General features: G+C 34.0%; 1 protein-coding gene across 4 annotated transcripts in view; it reads right to left on the reverse strand.

Moving 5' to 3' along the window:
• The window catches only part of USP34 (ubiquitin specific peptidase 34), a 232132-nt gene that overhangs the window by 72420 nt on the left and 140541 nt on the right, over positions 1-19171 (reverse strand). For all 4 annotated transcript variants that reach the window (XM_082851536.1, XM_082851535.1, XM_082851537.1 and 1 more), the window contains 8 exons: positions 17074-17174; positions 16654-16863; positions 13356-13481; positions 12026-12148; positions 11814-11897; positions 11211-11297; positions 6127-6327; positions 3265-3347 (listed from right to left, as the gene is read on the reverse strand). In XM_082851536.1, coding sequence (XP_082707662.1) covers positions 3265-3347; positions 6127-6327; positions 11211-11297; positions 11814-11897; positions 12026-12148; positions 13356-13481; positions 16654-16863; positions 17074-17174 — 1015 coding nt within the window. The remainder of the gene's footprint in view (positions 1-3264; positions 3348-6126; positions 6328-11210; positions 11298-11813; positions 11898-12025; positions 12149-13355; positions 13482-16653; positions 16864-17073; positions 17175-19171) is intronic.

Genomic DNA, 19171 nt, shown 5'->3' on the forward strand with positions numbered 1-19171 from the left:
CATAAATATATTCTAGGAGCTAGCTGAGTAAAACAGTCAGCACATACTATTAGAAATGTGAGTTTAATCTTAATCTGTGGCATATGAAATATTCTTTCTGGCTCTAAATATTATAGCATCTGTAACGACATTATATTCTACTCTAATAGAAAGATACGACTCACAAAAAGAAAAAAAAAACATACAATGACATAAAATGCCCTTCCTTTTGTATTGTTAATGTCAATTTTCATCAGGAATGGTTAAAAGCAAATTATTGAAAAGTAGAGAAAAATAACTAATTTAATTCTATATTACTTCACCTCTATTTTTTCCCCTTGATACTTGTAGTAACTTCAATGGAAAATGTATTACCTCAATTTAAAGAAAACTAAACATTAAAACCTTTCATTTTAATAAAACCAGCATATAGGGATTTAGTATTCACCTTACAAATAAACTGTTTTTTAAAAAAAAGCACTGATCTCTAGATACCTACTTTGTTATAATTAACAAAACACCTATGAAAATCTGAAAGAGCAAGACTCATCCGTATTATTGATTTAAAGTGAAAGGTACTAAAAAGTTAAAACTTATCAATCTAGTATTTGGCCATATTTCATGTTTAACTTTTATCATATTGGTTTAATATATTTAACTTTACCAAGAGCAACCTCCCAATCTACCTTTTAAATATGTAGCATTAGAAGATTTTGATAACAGGCAAAAAGTTCATTTTAGCTATCTTAATTGATACAAACCTCCCAGGACCATATAAACTGAAGGTGGAGGCTTATGAAAAGACAATGGTGCAGGAACAGGAGTCAAAAAAACACAAAGATTGGGGGTGGGGGCCCTCACATTACAAAGACTATAATGAGATCTTTAAGAATGGAACTGGTAGAATAGAAATAAGAACTGTCACAGTGAACCAGCTTGAACAGCAGCAGCTGGTATCAAACTCGCATATTTTTCGTTGTGTGAGGTTAAGAGTCAAGTGAACATTTCTTAATTCTAAAGAAATAAAAGCAGACCAAAGCAGTCACTGAACTGCCTTGTTAATCAATATATTGTGGCGTGTGGGATAGTGAGGTATATAGAATGTGTGTTAGAACGGGGGTCCCCAACCCCCGGTCCACGGACCCATACCAGTCCACATCCTGTTAGCAACTGGGCCGCACAGCAGGAGGTGAACAGAGAGTGAGCAAAGCTTCATGTGGGCCTCCCCACTGCTCACATTACTGCCTGAACCACCACCCCCCACACACCGGTCTGTAGAAAAATTGTCTTCCACGAAAACGGTCCCTGGTGCCAAAAAGGTTGGGGACTGCTGTGTTAAAGGACAAGGAGGAAGAGTTAAGAATTATTTAACTGGAGAGTCACTGTTACTTGGCGTATAAAATGTATTTTATCATACAAACCAAGGTCATGTTATAGCACTTTCTTTGTTTCCCCACATTATCCATTCATAAGTTTTATAAATAATGAGGTAAGGTGCCTGGCACTGATAATATAATGGTGAGCAAAATCAGATATAGTTCGTATAGAACTATACGTCCAGTGGGGTAGAGCAGATGTTGATCGAGTTATGAATGTGAATTCAACTGAGACAGACACTAAAGAAAGATACATTAAACAAGAAATAATCTTAAAATAATCATGCTACTTGTATGCAACCATTGCTTATGAAGGTGACTTTTAAAGGCATCTAAAAACAGATAACTATTAGCCATAAATAACGTTAAGCACTTTGAAATGTGTTTATATTAGCTTTGTAAATCAGTTAACAATGGCAAACTTCAGCCCAAAATGAACACCTACAGAATACAGGACTTGGAAATTAATTCTACACACTTTAACATAATTTATGTGATTATTTGAGGCATACAGAGTCAGGTCCTCATGTATTAGCAACTATCATTTATACATTATTAAAATTTTGACCATTAAAAAAAAAAGTCTCCAATGTAGCCCAAATAAATGAAATCATATTACACGTTTAAACTATATTCTTATACACATATTTCCAGCTTTATCTATTGAGGGCCTAGAAGCAAGGAAACACTAGGAGCAATGATACTATATTTTGCAGGTTCCCCACCAAAAGGAACTAGGGTTTCTTAAAGAAATGCTGATTCAACAACTAAGGCAGGGAAACTGAAAGCCCGGAAGATCTTAAAATGACGGGGCGGGGGAGTACTCCTCCCCTCCACCCAAATAATGGGGACATAGCCAAAGGACACATGAACAAACGTGAAGATGTCAACTAAGGTATAATTTGAGCAAAGTGAATAGTAATAGTAATGAATTACGTTGAATGAAAAACATCCAAATTGATACTAACTAAATAAAAGGAAGAGAAAGCTCTTCGTCACCACAGAATGTCAACTAATAAACATAAAATGAATGGTAAGAGTCAGAAAATCACTAGTTTGCAAACATTATACTAATATTTAATTCAGGCAAGAATCATCACTGAATGCTAAAAGTAAATGAATAAGTTTTATGAGAAGCAGGAAATTTAAACAGTTGCAAATTATCTTCCCATAGGTTACTTTTAATTAGAAAAATCAGAAACTTCATTGTAGAGAAACCTGGAGGACAAACTGATATCACTGGGATGTACTGGGAAAGATACGTTACTTATGGAGTATTCCTGCTAAAATGTATAGTCTGAATCTGATTGTGAGGAACAATCAGGAAAACCTAAATTAAAAGGCTTTATAAAAGAATTGGCTTGTGATACTCAGAAATGTCTGTATCATGGAAGAAAGGCTAAGAAAGTATCCCCAGTTAAAGGAAATGGAAGAAATATGACTACCAAATGCAGTACGTGATCCTGGACGAGGAAAAAAATTGCTATAAAAATATTAATGGGACAATTTGAGTATGGACTATATGTTAGATAATATTACATCAATGTTAAATTTTCTAAATTTGAGTATCTTACTATAGTTGTTAGGAAATTGTCCTTGGACTTAGGAGATACACATCAAACTATTTATCAGTAAGTGATCATAATGTCTGAACTCTTACAAGATTCAGGATATGTAAATAAACGTGTGCTTGGGGACACCCACAGAAAATGCGTGCTCATGATCATTCGATTAAAAACTGGCAAAATGTTGATAACAATATGCAAATCCACATGAATGATATGAGAGTTCACTAAAACACCCTAACAATTTTTCTGTTAGGTTTCAAATTTTTTTCAAATTAAAAGTTTAAAACACTGTATTCTTACTCTAAATACATACAATCATAAATTATGTAAAAACTTCATACCTAGGAGCCAGATTATCATACGTATAAGCAACAGACATAAGTCGCTGAATCAAACTGGTTCCTTGGACAAGAACAAGAAATACCTTTAAAATAAAAACATTAAAAAAAATCTATAAATACACTAAAACACAGAACTGCGTTTTAAACCAGACTCCAAATTACTTTGATTTTTATTTATAAAAGGATAGGAATATTCTAAAAATGGTTATTGGAAAATACTGTAAAAATATTAAATATTAGAAAACCAGATTTTTATAAAGAAACCTCAGAATAGCAACTTTAAAAAGAAAATATTAAAAATTTAGAAATACACAGGCAAATCCTTTCTATTTGATCCACAGATTATCTGCATGTCACCCAATAGAGTGAGAAAAATATTATGTATTACACAAGTCAGTGGTTTTTTTGGGTGGTAGGTGAAGTAACCTTTTTCAGTTTTGAAATAAGAAAAAAAATGTCAAGCAGTGGCAGATTCCTCAACCACCCTGAAATAAACATAGAAAAGCAATATAATATACCATAGACACCAAACATGGATTCCAGATTAAAAACCTTGAGGTTCAACATTTAGTTTGCTAACTTTCAAGCTGTATGACTCTAATAAATACTGAATTTCTAGGTTCTAGTTCTTCATCTATATAGTGGATAAAAATATTTGCTAACTTAATAAAGAACTACTGAATCCCTTCTGCAGGTCAGAACCCATTCTGGGCACTAATTTTATAAAAGCACTGTTCCCATCCTGGGGAAGTTAGTCCAGTGCAGCAGAAAACATCAAAAGCACTGAAACACAATTATATGCAATGTGCCAAATGAGCAACAGAAGGGAGCAGCAACTAAACCTGTGCCTGGCAAAATAAGAAGAGTTTTTTTTTTTTTTTTTTTTTTTGCGGTACGCGGGCCTCTCACCGCTGTGGCCTCTCCCGTTGCAGAGCACAGGCTCCGGACGCGCAGGCCCAACGGCCATGGCTCACGGGCCCAGCCGCTCCGCGGCACGCGGGATCCTCCCGGACCGGGGCACGAACCCGCGTCCCCTGCATCGGCAGGCGGACCCCCAACCACTGCGCCACCAGGGAAGCCCCAAGAAGAGTTTTAAGAAAAGCTATATTTAGGCTGGAATTGGAAGTTCAATTTGGATTCTGAACCTTCTAAAAGGCTATTAAAGAAGAACAAATGAAATAATGAATGATAGTAAATTATTAAAAGAAATAGTGCTCTTCCTTACTATTGGATGACTTTGTCTCCAGAATTAGGGTAACAAAAATTTCCCCCAAATAGCTTAGAAATACCTTCTAAGCTCTAATTAAATATTATGATAAACAAATGAAAAATATATATATTGTATGCTCTTTTTCTAAACTATAAAAATGTAACATTGGCATACGCATAAGAAAAAATATGCACATAAAAAGATTAACACATAGAGCTATTAATGGTAGTGACCTATATGACTTTGGAAGGTTCACTTGTATATTCTTTTTTTTTTTTTTTTTTGGCCACGCCACAGCTTGCGGGACCTTAGCTCCCTGACCAGGGATCGAACCTGGGCCCTCAGCAATGAAAGCACAGAGTCCTGACCACTGGACTGCCAAAGAATTCCCTCACTTGTACATTCTAAATTGTTTTCAGTAATTATGTACTTGCATAAATTTGTTTAAAAAAAAACTAGTCAATTATTTTAAAATGCCATATATGAGTATGTGTATTTTATTTCTCTATCAGTAACAACTCATTACTGTGGTGTTTCTGGAGCAGGTATGAGGTAAGCTGCTGTCCTCAAATGGTTACAAAATGAAGAAGCGATTAAGTAAAAACTCATCTTCATCTCTCCCCAGTTCCCAGTTCACTAACAGAGACACTGGAAGGGCAAATATTTGATCACATGAATAACAGAATCCACAGCCAAAAAGAATTTTAATTTTATTGCTGGATGCATTGGTTATTGTGCCATTTTCGTTTGGCTCTAAACCTACCATACTATATATTGATACTTGCTCTGTGACACTAGGGCTGGTACATTATAAACTAAATTTCTCCTCTGCCAGCTGGCTTTCTATTGGGTTTGTCAACGTGGGATACTAGAGAGATTACTTCCTTGCTTTTTCTTTCTTTCTTTTTTTTTTGTTTGTTTTGGCCGCACCATGCGGCTCTTGGGATCTTAACTCCCTGACCAGGGATTGAACCCAGGCCCTTGGCAGTGAAAGCGTGGAGCCCTAACCACTTGACAGCCAGGGAATTTCCCCTGCTTTTTCTGTTAACATTGTTCCATAAGTATTTTAACCAGAAGAGGCAATTGATTTCAGAAGCAGTAACAGAACCACTTCCTCGGAGGCCTAAACTCCAGTTCAACAGGATCCCTCCTATAAGCTTCTCATTCCTGATAACCACAAGCTTTTACATATATTCCTCAAACCCTAGGGGTGGTGAATGGCTACTTGCCTGCATTACCTCAACATTCCATTTTTCATTTTTAGCCCTCCAACACATATGTGTAAAACCAGTTCTCAATTTTAAATTTACTCTGTTGAAATACCTAGTGTAGTTTGTTTTCCTGAATGGACCCTGATACACTCAGTATAAAAATTACTGAGACCAACTAATGAACTCAATCCTACAGTTAGATAACATTAAAATGGCACAAAATTAATGCACTCCTTCATTTTGGATGATGAACTGAAAAATATTACTGCTTCGTAATTTCTACTGCTTTAAAATGAAGGCATTGCTTCTGCTGTTAGGTCATACTGTGGTAATCTAGGATAGCATCTCATAGACATTATTCATTTTGTAAAAACAAAAATATACAAGCTCTCTTAGAAGACAAATAAAATTTATTACTACATGGTGACTTTTGTACTTTACCTCTGTTAATCTTGGTATATGAAGACCCTTGGCATGATCGCCAGCAGCCTTTCTCGATTTCCCAGGCCATGTTCTTTTCCTATGGCTTTCTGCTATACCAGACCAGGCAAAGACATCATGATAAGCTAAATCCAAATCGGATGGATCTACTGCAAACTGGCATATTAACTTCAGCAAGCAAGCAAGACAGTCTAGCTGCCACTGTGGATAAGAAGAAAATATCATTTTTGCATTTCTATCATCAAAGAATCATACAAATATATGTAATAGAGATATACAGGATGTAAAAAAATATTGCTCGCAATGTACTACAATTTTAAAAATTATTAAAATAATAATAAAGATATTTACCTACAAAATCAGCATTGAGAGCAAAAATACTGGAAGCTGTCTCTCCACCTAAGTGGCATATACTCTGCTATTTGGGAGTGAAAGCAATTCTCAATAATTCTAGAAAATTATTCAACTGAAAAATTTGCACTGTATATATGTATATTTAAAATAAAACAAGCATTTCATCAATAAAATACTGTTTAGTATGAAAAGTAAAATTTCTGATTTAAAGCTCTACTTTAAAATTTTTAAAATAAAGCAATTCTTTCAAATAAATTAATAAGAATATCACCTATGTATGAGAGCTTCAGAGCTTTCTCTTCAATGGTCCTTGTTCTCCTCTTTTCCTAATACCACTACTAAGTGTTATAACTATAGCAATATGCCAAGAAACATAGCAATACTATATAACTGATTTTCAAGAAAAGTACCAGGAAATTTCAGTGAGAAAAAAAGTCTTTTCAACAAACAGTGCTAGAAAAATTGGAGAGCCATATGGAAAAAATAAAATAAAACCTCAACCTCACTCTACATATACAAAAGTTAACTCAAAATATAACACAGACCTAAATGTAAAAGATAACTATAAAACTTACAGAAGAACACACAGGAGAAAATCTCTGTGACCTTGGAAAAATGATTTCTTAGCTAGGATATAAATTTTGTTAAAATTTAAAACTTCTCTGCTTAAAAGATACTGTAAATATAAAGAAAAAGCAAGCTACACATTGAATGCAAATATTCCTAATACATATACCTGACCAAAAAACTTGTCCAACTGATTAAGGAAAAAAGTCTTATAGCTCTTTACAAAGAAGAAAAAAAACAGGGGGCTTCCCTGGTGGCGGAGTGGTTAAGAATCCACCTGCCAATGCAGGGGACACGGGTTCAATCCCTGGTTTGGGAAGATCCCACATGCCACAGAGCAACTAAGCCCGTGTGCCACAACTACTGAGCCTGCGTGCACAACTACTGAAGCCCATGCGCCTAGAGCCTGTGCTCCGCAACAAGAGAAGCCACCACAATGAGAAGCCCGTGCACCACAACGAACAGTAGACCCTGCTTGCCGCAACTAGAGAAAGCCCACGCACAGCAACGAAGACCCAACGCAGCCAAAAATAAAATAAATGAAAAGAAAAAAACCCAAAGAAACGAAAGCAAACAAATCAAAACAAAACCCCCCAGGATATAAAGACACTTCACAAAAGAAGATAAAAAACATGGTCAATATGAAACTTATGGAATATAATGAAAGCAATGCTAATGGGGAAATTTATAAATGTAAATGTTTACATTAAAAAAAAGAAAAATTCTTATCAACAATCTAACTTTACAGCTTAATGAACTAGAAAAAGAAGACAAACTAAACCTGAAGCTAGTAGTAGAAAGAAGGAAATATAAAGATCAGAGCAGAGGTAAACAAAACAGGGAATAGAAAAACCTAGAGAAAAATCAGTGAAAATCAAAGCTGGTTATTCGAAAAGAACGAAATTGACAAACTTTTAGCTAGAAGGACTAACAAAAAATAAAAGTCAAATTACTAAAATCAAAGTAGGAACATTTCAACTAATTCTAGAGATAGAAAGGATTGTAACAGAGTACTATGAACAACTGTTGTATGCCCCAAAACTGGATACCTTACATGAAATGAACAAATTCCTAGAAACACAAAACTTACCAGGACTCAATCACAAAAAAATAGAAAATCTGAGCAGACTTATAATTAATGAGGAGATTGAATCAGTTATCAAAAATCTCCCAAAAAAGAAAAGTTCTGGACCTGGCAGCTTCACTAGTAAATTATAACAAACGTTCAAATAAGAACTAATACCAACGATCCTCAAACTCTTCCAAAAAACTGAAGAGGGAACTTCCCGACTCATTTGATGAAGTGAGCATTAACCCTGATACCAAAGCCAGACAAAAGACACTGTCCTCAACAAAATATTAGCAAACAGAATTCAGCAACATATTAAAAGGATTATACACCATGATCAAGTGGGATTTATTCTTAGAATGCAAGGATGGTTCCACATAGCAATGATCAATGTAAATACTCCAGATTAACAAAATGAAGGAAAAGACTACATCATCTCAATTAATGCAGAAAAAGCATTTGACAAAATTCAACACACTTTCATGATAAAAATACTCAACAAAATAGGAACAGAAGGAAACTACCACAGCATAATAAAAGCCATATATGAAAAATCCATAGTGAAAATCATACTCAATGGTGAAAGACTGAAAGCTTTTCCTCTAAGATCAGGAACAAGGCAAGGACACTTGCTTTCACCACTTCTATTCAACACAGTAATGGAAGCTTTGGCCTAAGCAATACACCAGAAAAATAAAAGGCATCAAAATTGGAAAGAAAGAAGTAAATTTATCTGTTTTTGATGTACAAAACCATAAAGACTCCATATAAAGGCTCTTAAAACTAGTAAATAATTTCAGCAAAGTAGAAGGATACAAAGTCAACATACAGAATTCAGTTGCATTCCTATACGTGAACAATGAACAATATGAAAGGGAAATTAGAAAAACAATTCCATTTACAATAGCATCAAAAAGAATAAAATACTTAGGAATGAACTTAACCAAGGAGCTTAAAGACTTCTACAATGAAAGCTACAAAAAACTGCTCCAAGAAATTAAAGACAAATAAATGGAAACACATCCCATGTTCACGGACTGGAAGACTTATTAAAATATCAATACTACCCAAAGTGACCTACAGATTCAATGCAATCCCTACCAAAATCCTAATGATGTTTTTTGCAGAAACAGAAAAATCCATTCTAAAATTCACAAGGAATCTCAAGGGACTCCAAATAGACAAACAATCTTACAAGAAAAGAACAAAACTGGAAGACTCACATTTTCTGATTTCAAAACTTACTACAAAGCTACAGTAATCAATACAGTGTAGTACTGGCATAAAGATAGACAAAAAAATAAAAGGAATGGAATAGAGAGCCTGAAAATAAACCCTCACGAAAATGTTCAAACGATTTTTGAAAAGAGTACCAAGACCATTCACTGTGGGGAAAAGGAGTCTTTTCAAGAAAATATGCTGGGAAACCTGGATCTCCACATGCAAAAGAATGAAGTTGAACCCTTACCTAACACCATATACAACAATTAACTCAAAATGAATCAAGGATCTAAATATAAGACCTAAAACAATAAATCTCTTGGAAGAAAACACAGAACAAAAGTGCCATGACACTGTATTTGGCAATGATTTCTTGGACAGTACACCAAAGGCTTAGGTAACAAAAGAAAAAATGGACAAATTGGACTTCATGAAAATCTTGAAATTTTGTTCATCATGTAAGAGTATCCACAGTACCCTATAATATATTGAGTGATACATTATAAATATGGGATCTCAGTTGACTTGAAAGCCATCTGTGTTGCCAGGCTACAATGTGTCCCATGTAGTAGTAAATTTTTCTTAATACTTCATAAAAGTGTTCACAATTTTAAAGGAAACAAAGAGAGAAAATCTTTAGCATATGATTACCTGTAAACTTTATTCAAAGCTAAACTTAGAGCAGTTTATAAACAAAAGTCCTATAAACGACACACAACTACTCATTAAAGATTTAAAATTCTCCCACTTTGCCAAAGAACTAAAAGGCACCTTATAATTCTGAGAGATCACTGAGACAACAAAGACAATACAATAAAACACAACAGACATTTCAGTTCTAAGAGACAGAAAACAATTACTGTAGTAGAGGTATCTATTCTAAAAAGGAAAATATCTGTAACAAAATATATAAAATAAAAATGACAAAAAGTATTGAAAGCAATGATAAGATTAACAAAATCTTGGTAGATAGTAATATGCTTAAATGTATTTTCTTTCATTAATATCTTGGATGTACCAGCATTTGACAGTAAATCAAGAATATCTGACTCCTAGGTTCTAAAATAATTCTAAAAAGCAAGTACTAAGAAATTAAAATTTGAATGCAATGTTTGATAATGCTATTCTGCTTTGCTGGAGGTCAGGAAATGAGCATCCTTTCCATTTAATACAAAACTGGATTACACAGTTTGGTCCAGCATTATGAATTTTTAAATATTCCATAATTTTATTTTCCTAACATTATAGGAGAGTGCTTTGTCAAGTTAACAGTGATAAAGTACCATTCTCTAAAACTTCCATTTTGTTAAGGATCAAAAATTTTGTAAAATACTATTAAAAAAAACACTGCGGCAATGTCCACTTGCTATAAAAATTTCTAAAGGCTTATTTACTCTCAAGTCCTGTACCTTTTTCATTGCCGACTAGTCACAAATGGTCTGGAAATACATTTTTCAGTAGTGTTGCTTAAAGGAAGAAATGGTCAAAACAAAATGAAACGAAGAAAAAGGATGTTTTCAAAAAAATGAAGACATAAAACCAAGTTTTTCTTAAAAAGCATCCAAATTTTAAGACTATGTAAATATTAATATATAGTTTACCAAACTAATGGAAAAATGTTCATGAATTACCTATAGTTCAGAGTCATTAATATTATCACTTAAATTTTTTTAACTGAGTTGACATGGAGAACTCTTATTGCATAATTAGTTTATCAGATTCCTTATTTTTTCTTAAATTTATTTCTACTGTACTCCACACTTTCCTTTACTAAAATAAAGTTTGCAGCAAACGTTACACTTGCCAATGGTTCATGGAAGTGACTCACTGGGGTAACTACTGTAACTTGTTGAAAATGTGAATTTTCACTTACCACAGTCCAGGATTCCTGCTCTTTTGGCTCTAGAATTCCAGAATTAAAAATTTCTAATAACTGTTGAAGCCCTCCAGCAGCAACAAACTGTAAGCAATTGTGAGAGTAATGGTAAGAGGAAAGAGCTACATAATGTAGTAAAGATCTGCTTGTTGATTCAGTAACTGGATGTGTGTGTATGTCTGTGTGTGTGTAAAATATTATGTATCTTTCATATAAGAAATTATTCTTTGATTAAATAACCAATATAACGTCTATACAATAAAGTAATAGCAAACAACTAATTTTCAAGAATTTTTTTAAAGATTCTTATAAAAATCTATATACATATCTTTGTATTCCATTAACCATTTAATCCCAGGCACTGGGATGTCCTAACACAGTATTCCAATGAAGGAGAAAAAATAATAAGTGCTAAAAATAGGAGCACCAAAGCATTAAATAATCTCAGTTTATTTATTACTGTGATTAGAGTAATACATAATTTTTAAACTATGCTTTATTTAAATGGTAAGTTAGTTTAAAACAATAATTATGGTAACTTCTGGAAAATTAGAGATGAATTATTTTTACCAATACACTGTAAAACATATATGATCAAACCTTGCAACTCCAGGAATTTTTACTATTTTCCACTTGATCCTCACTTGAATCATCTGAATCTGGATAAAGATCACTATAACTTCCCTGTGGGAATGGCAAAAATAAATAAATAAATAAGGAAGGGTGGCAGGAGAATTAAAAGATAACGTACTCTGGAATTTTGCTCCAAAGAGAAAACAAATGTTTAATGATAATAATGGAAAAGCAATTACCGTTGACTCTCTTCTTATTCTTCTGTTAGGTTTTCCCAGTGCTTCAATAATTTCCAGGGCATATAATAGCTTGTGAGCACTCTTAATTTTGAGCAGTTCTTTCCAATTAAGTCCATCATTACACTTAAATTAAAAAAAGAAACACAGGTTTCTCCAACCAACTTACCAAGAGACCCCCCCCCTCAAAAAAAAAAACTAAAGAAAATGACACTATATAAAAACTCAAATATTACATATATATTGAAATATGTTCAAACAAGTGAAGACCAATTATATAATTGGTACTAATCATATGCTTAAAACACCAATTATTCATTAAATTTTGTTAAAATTAATACACAACAGCAGCATAGGAAAAAACTGTATGTTAACCTCCACAACAGTTGAGGTAATTTGCCATCTTCCCAATGAAAAACACATTGCAGCATAATTGAATGTGTGAACTTTTAAGGATACAGAAGCAGTACAGTGTGTATTTAATATTTATGTGACACCTACTCATTTAAAAAGTCATATACAAATACATAAACTTTAAAATATTGTTCTTTTCTACTCGCAATTTATAAAGTGTTATTCACACTTAATGTGCATCCTTTGACAACGATATTATTATTAGAGCTACAATGAGTCATCAACCACCATTTTCTAAGCCCATCTTCTTCACTTCCAAGTCATTTGAAATACAAGACCCTGAGAAATCACATAACAACGTCCCAAATCATAGATAACATTAGCATAACATTAGGACATTGTTTTTCCATTAGTCCTATAGGTGTTCTGTTGGTATCCCCACTAAGTAACTCCTTAATATATAGCTTTTAAAAATAATCTTTAATTTTAACAGACATCTTTACAAAGATATATAACACTTAATACATGTGAGGTCATGCCTCTGGGAATATTAATATATATTAAATTTCTTTGACTCCTTTTTTCTCTATTTCTAGCAGTTGACTTGTATAAGCAGCCAAAACAAGCCCTGAAGCAATGTCATTAAATCACAGGGTATTTTCTCTAAACATTACTTTTTGTTGTCAAAAACAAAGCAATATTCAGAACATTAAGTAATATGAAAAAACACTAATATAAAGGCAAATTCACTGTTTTCTAAAGATAATTTTAGAGAAAATCCTTGCCTTGTATTTAGCCCATATTATTCAATCTCACTAATAATTAAATATATGAACATTAAAATGAACTGGCACTTTTTACCTATTAAATGGGCAAAATTTTACTGAGGTTACCAGTCAACAAGCACTCTCATACACTACCAGTAGGAATGTAAACTGGTACCATCCTCCAGGGAAGTAAAAATATTTTGTGGACTTACCTGTTCATCTGAGATATTCTGGAATGCCATCAACATGTTAGGACATGTAGGAAGAAGCATCAGTAGCTCCCATACACGCCTCGAGAGGTTTTCTGCATGAAGATGAAGTTCTTCACATCTTAAGCTCTATACAAATAAGAGGAACTGCTTATCAAGACAGATCAGTTTTTTGAAACATCTAAACTTAAGTTTGATCTGCATAAAATCACTAATTATCATATTTGATAATATTTTTAAATCTTACTTTAAAAGTGAGAATAAAGCATTTGTTACACAGTAAATAAATTTATTCAATAAATTAAGTTATGTCAAAGTAGTGGTTTTTCAACTTGTTACTGAACACTTTTCTGGGAAAAAGTGATCTGCAAGTCTGGCCACTTTCCTCAGAAAAACTTTTCAAACAAAAGTGAAAATGTCTGTTTTATAAAGCCAACAAGTAAATTTCAATAAGACTATCATCTATTTCTTCCCTGCAGGTCACTATTCTAAGAATGACAAAGACCTGGAAAATTAAATCCCTGACCTTACATTTGGGAAAAGAGTACACCTGTTTCTCTTATTTCGCTAATCCATGCCTTCCTTATATTCCAGTCTCAGACAAGCAGAGATTAAAAGAAAAGCGAACAATTTTAAAGAACCTACTTTTTTCCATTATTGTTTGTTAAATTTGAACTCTCTAAGGTACTGAGATAACAGTAAGCTAAAGAATATTACAGAAGGTATGTAAGAAATAGGCAAGTTTATTTATTTTTTTTTAATTAAAGCACAACCCCAAGAGGTAAACAAGCAGCAAAAGCTAAAGCAGCAAAAGTTTTGGAATGTTCCAAAGTATGAATTTGTATAGTATTATTCTACTACTAGCTGTTGTCATAATGATTCTGAGGTATTATACAGTATAAGGGATGCCAAAGGAATCTTCTTACACATCTACAAAAAGTAATTTCGTTCTTTTTGTACAATGGTATAAAGCTAATATACTTTGAAGGCAAGAGAATTTTAGAGACAGGAGTTTCAAAGTAAACTTTGCTTTTCACAGCCCTGATGAAGAAAGAGAAGCAACCCAAGTAACACTTCTAGTTTATTTGGGGACAAGGCACTGAGAGTTCTTCAGTAAAATAAAATTCATTCCTTTGTAAACATCCAGTTTAAAAAAGAGAAGGTGGGGAGAGAGGGAGGAAAGGAGGAAGGGACTGAACTCTGTGCAAAAAATTATTTGAAGAAAAAAAAATCTCCCAGGTGTATAAGACTATGTTCTACATTATGACTGAAAGGCCCTACAATATGGGTCATACACAGTGGAGATCCTTTATTCTTCTGGTATCCTCTTCAAGACTGAACCGGTCTTGTTCAACAAAGAAACCCCACACCACCAATGGCATACTTGTCACCAAGTTCAATAATATAACTGCCCCAAAATGAATGCTTTCTCTCTGGTTTAGGCCTCAAATGGACAATTACAATGACCTATTAACTGGCTCTTGTACCTCTGGTCTTTGTTTTCTCTAATATAATCCTCCACACTAACACCGAAACTTTGTTTCTGAAAGTCCAAAAAAGATCTCATTTTGTTGTTTTAAAATCTTCCATGATAACAGCCATCTATTTTACTAAGAATAAAAACCTCTTAAGGTCCTTTGTGGTATAGGTTACAATCTCCCTTTCTGTCCTTATATTTGAATTACATCATACTCACACTCCCAATTTTTCAATCATGCCATTCACTTTTCTGTGACTCTGTAATGCTTCTCTTCCTTCTTTTATCAGCAGTTGGACCCAATTTAAATAACTCCTCTTTTACAGAAATCTTCCCCAAATTTTTGTTTACTGCTTATGTTCCCATAACACACTGTGTAGAACACTAGCACCCTCCTGGAAAACTGGGAAATTCTTATAATTATCTTTCTTTTAAACTGGCAATACACTGCTGACATGAAGTAAAAGGTTATTAAGTATTTATGGCATAAAATTTAACAGGTGAGGAAATGAAGGTTTATGGACATCTATTATTGATTATTCTGCTTGAACAAAAAGGGGATTTCTTAGGAATTTAAGAATGTGCCACCACAAAAGAAACCAGGTTATGGGGAACAGATGACTCAATTTGGTCATTCATGACCAAACACATTCTGGAAACATAGAAAGAAGCCACTTAACATTGTTGGGAAAGAAAGAACAGTTAGCCTAACATAAGGAAAGTCATAAAAGCACCACTATTTTATTTGCCACTCAGTCTCAAAATAATGATTCTTCCAAGAAAGATGGTGCCCTGAAATAGAACGGCGGCAGTGGAAATAAATTAAGTGGACAACAGGTCAAAACAACATTACTTGTGGTAGATTGGATTAGAAGTAGGGATAGACTCGGGTTCAGGAAGAAGAAAAACAGAGATGGCATCCAGGTTTCTGGCATGAGCAACTGGGTGGATTCCAGTTGAATGAAGAAGAATGGATGCCTATGGGACATCAAGTGGAAGCATCAAGTAAACAACTGGATATATGAGTTTGGAACTCAGAAAAGAGGTTTGGTCTGCAGAACTAAGTTTGTGAGTCATCACTAAAAAGATGTTATTTAAAGTCAATTCTTCCTTGGACTACTACATTAGGTTCCTTACTGTTTTTTCTATTCTTGCCAAAAATCAAAACATATGTCTCTCCCTCTGCTTAAAATACTTCAATGCTATCCACTTTACTTTGAGTGAACTGGAAATAGCCTGCCATGGCCAGTTTGACTCTGTTTATCTTTTCATTTCGTTCCCCTCATTTTACTCTCCCACTACCTTCCACACTCTACTTACCAGCTCCCAAACAATTCCCAGACCTGCCTAACTCCTTCTTATATCAAGGGCTTCAGGAATCAGTTTACTTTATCCAGATCATTCCTCATCCACTTCATTTAGTAGGCTCCTTTTCACCCTGCAAGCTCAGATTTATATGGTCTCCCTCAGAGAAACCTTCCTTGACCAAATAAAATATAAACAGTCTGTCTATCACCAGTCCTTAATAATGGCAAGTCGTAGCAACTATCTCTACCGGAAACTATTTATCTGTTAGTTTACTTGAAACTATCTGTTAGGCATGTCAATTACCTGTCTTCCCCACTGGATTCAATGAAGGCTGAAACTGTGTCTATTTTGATCCTTGTGAACAGCACGCCTGGGATATATTAGGTACTTAAATAGTTAATGAATTAATAAACTGATTCCTTGGTTTTATTGCTTTTAAGAGATTACTGAGAAAATTATTTTCTACTCAACAGAAAGACAAAACAAGATTTTGTGAAAATGAAATGATATAGTCACCTCACTATCTTCAACTGCCATTTTTCCTGAGGGTGGTTTAAATGATGCAAGCATCTCTAATAAATCAAAAAGAGTAGTTAAATGAGGTTCTTGTAAAAGCAAAAGCATCGGAATGTTGTCCTTCTGAGGGGGTGGTAGGCAAGATGCTGGCAGCTGAACACCTTCCCCTTTCCGTTCTCTCCTTGGTGCACCCAAAGATACAAATACCATCTATAAAAACAGGAGCAACAGGGGGGAAAAAAATCAACACATAATTAGACATATCAAGTTTTTGGTTTAATAAATCTGTGAGGTAGGAAATAACTTCCCTTACAATTTTAACAAAAGCAGTAAGAACTGTTTTTGAACTGTATCTTCAACTAAACAACTATTGACTGTAAGTCAACAGATGATTAAAACTCAAACCACATTTACGCGTACCTGCATGTCCTTAAAACCAAGCTCATGAAGTGCTTTCTCATCATAATCTGTTGTTAATTCATGTCCAGATGAAATCATCCTGACTGGTCCCATAAGGCCTCCTTAAAAACAGAAAACATAAGTGAACTTTTTTATAAGAGTTAACTTACTTGCCAACATGAATACACAGTTATAGTAATTAATTCCACTGGACAATAAGCTTAAATAGAATTCTTGAGTGCAGAAGAAACAGAGCCAAGCATACTTCTTATATTATTTTCTGTTGTCTGATGTTAGCCTTAGGCAGTAAAAATTACAAGAAAATCCTCCTTTAGCACCACTCTAATAAGATCAATTCCTGCTTGCTTAATAATATGAGAATTTTTACAAGTAAAAAACACTACAGAGCTTTCTGGGAACCTACAGCTTTTCCCCTTAGCAATACATGCAGGAGAAACAGATTCATTAATGCCTTAGTTCACAAGTAACCAGCATGTATTTATAATGATCGAGTTTTCTCTTCCCTGTTACCACCTATCAACACAAAATAAAATAGATTATATGGCAGAAAAAAAGTTCTGACAAGAAAAGAAAAAAGATGAGCTACAACATTCTAGATTACAGTAAGCTCAACGAACTCAATAGACTGAGGCAATTCATTTCTAGAATTCATAAGTCCTCTTTGCTTCAACTTCATTTCCCACCATCGTCCCTAACAAAATATGCTTTAGCCACACAAGCATGTTCTTTCTTGAAAGCATCAAGCATGTTCCCATCTCAAGGTCTAAGATGCTCCTCCCCAGGAATGCATATGGATCATTCCCACAGTTCAAGTCTTTCATCAAATGTGAGCTCTAAAAGGCCTTCCTCCTAACTACTCAAGCTAAAAAGCCTCATCTCACTATTAATCCCTTACTCTGCTTTATCTTTCTGTAAAGCACTTATTAGCATCTGATATTATATTTAAGTATCTGTCTCCCCCACTAAAAAAAACCCAACCCAGTTCCACAAAGGCACACATGTATTCCCAGCATTAGAACAGCAGGCATTCAAATTAATTATTGTTTAATCCATGAAAAAAAAACTTTTTTAAAGAAAATCCTGGACAGAGGAAGAAAGTTAAGCAAAATGATGAAATATCTGATGAATAATTAAACTCAAATATTGTTAAATTTTATTAACTTAATGTAGGAAAATTCCATTGGATAGGCACTAACCAACTATTTTCAGGAATGAGTGAAGCACGATTACTGCTTTCCACAACAACACATAACGTTTTAAAATTACCTTTTCCCTCCACTCAAGTAAGAAAATTCTACCTGAAAATATTTCAAACACAGGAAGGGAAAATGAGTTCCTCCAGTAAGATTCATTTCAGTATTTTTCCTTAAATATAACTGTTGTGTATGGGACTTCCCTGGTGGTCCAGTGGGCAAGACTCCATGCTCCCAATGCAGGGGGCCCGGTTTGATCCCTGGCTGGGGAACTACAACCCGCATGCATGCCGCAACTAAGAGTCTGCATGCCACAACTAAGAGTCTGCATGCCGCAACTAAGACCCACGGCAGCATGCATAAATAAATAAAATTATATATTAAAAATATATATAATTGTTGTGTAGCAAAATTGCTAATTGTTGTGTAGCTAAACCTATGGTTTTTTCCCTTCTTGTTATTTCTAAGCCTAGAAACCTTGGCCCTCCCAAAAGTTTGATAAATTTTCAATCCTATATCTTCTGAATTGTCCTAGAGTTTATTGTGCGTATGCACGTGCATGTGTGTATAAAGAATACTTTAAGTTCATCCTGAACATGAGAAAAACAGGGTTTTTCTTTCTGCCCCTAAACCGAACATCTCATAAGACTATTTCTTTGCTATCTATTGTGATTTAATTAACACTCTTTATGAGATAATATTGTAGTTTTTAAATGTATAATAGCTAGTATTGAAATTCATCTATTATCCTTTCAGGTTTTCCTCTCAGAACTTCTGATACCGTTTAGTTTATTCACACAGTTTATTATTCAGAGTAGTTTCATCCAATTTAAAGTAAAAATTCATTCAGATTTAGGTAAAATATATTAAGAAATTAACATGGCATCTCTACAATATTTTATATA

The sequence above is a fragment of the Leucopleurus acutus genome, assembly GCF_964270905.1.
Source record: "Leucopleurus acutus genome assembly, chromosome: 12".
Taxonomy (NCBI): Eukaryota; Metazoa; Chordata; class Mammalia; order Artiodactyla; family Delphinidae; genus Leucopleurus; species Leucopleurus acutus.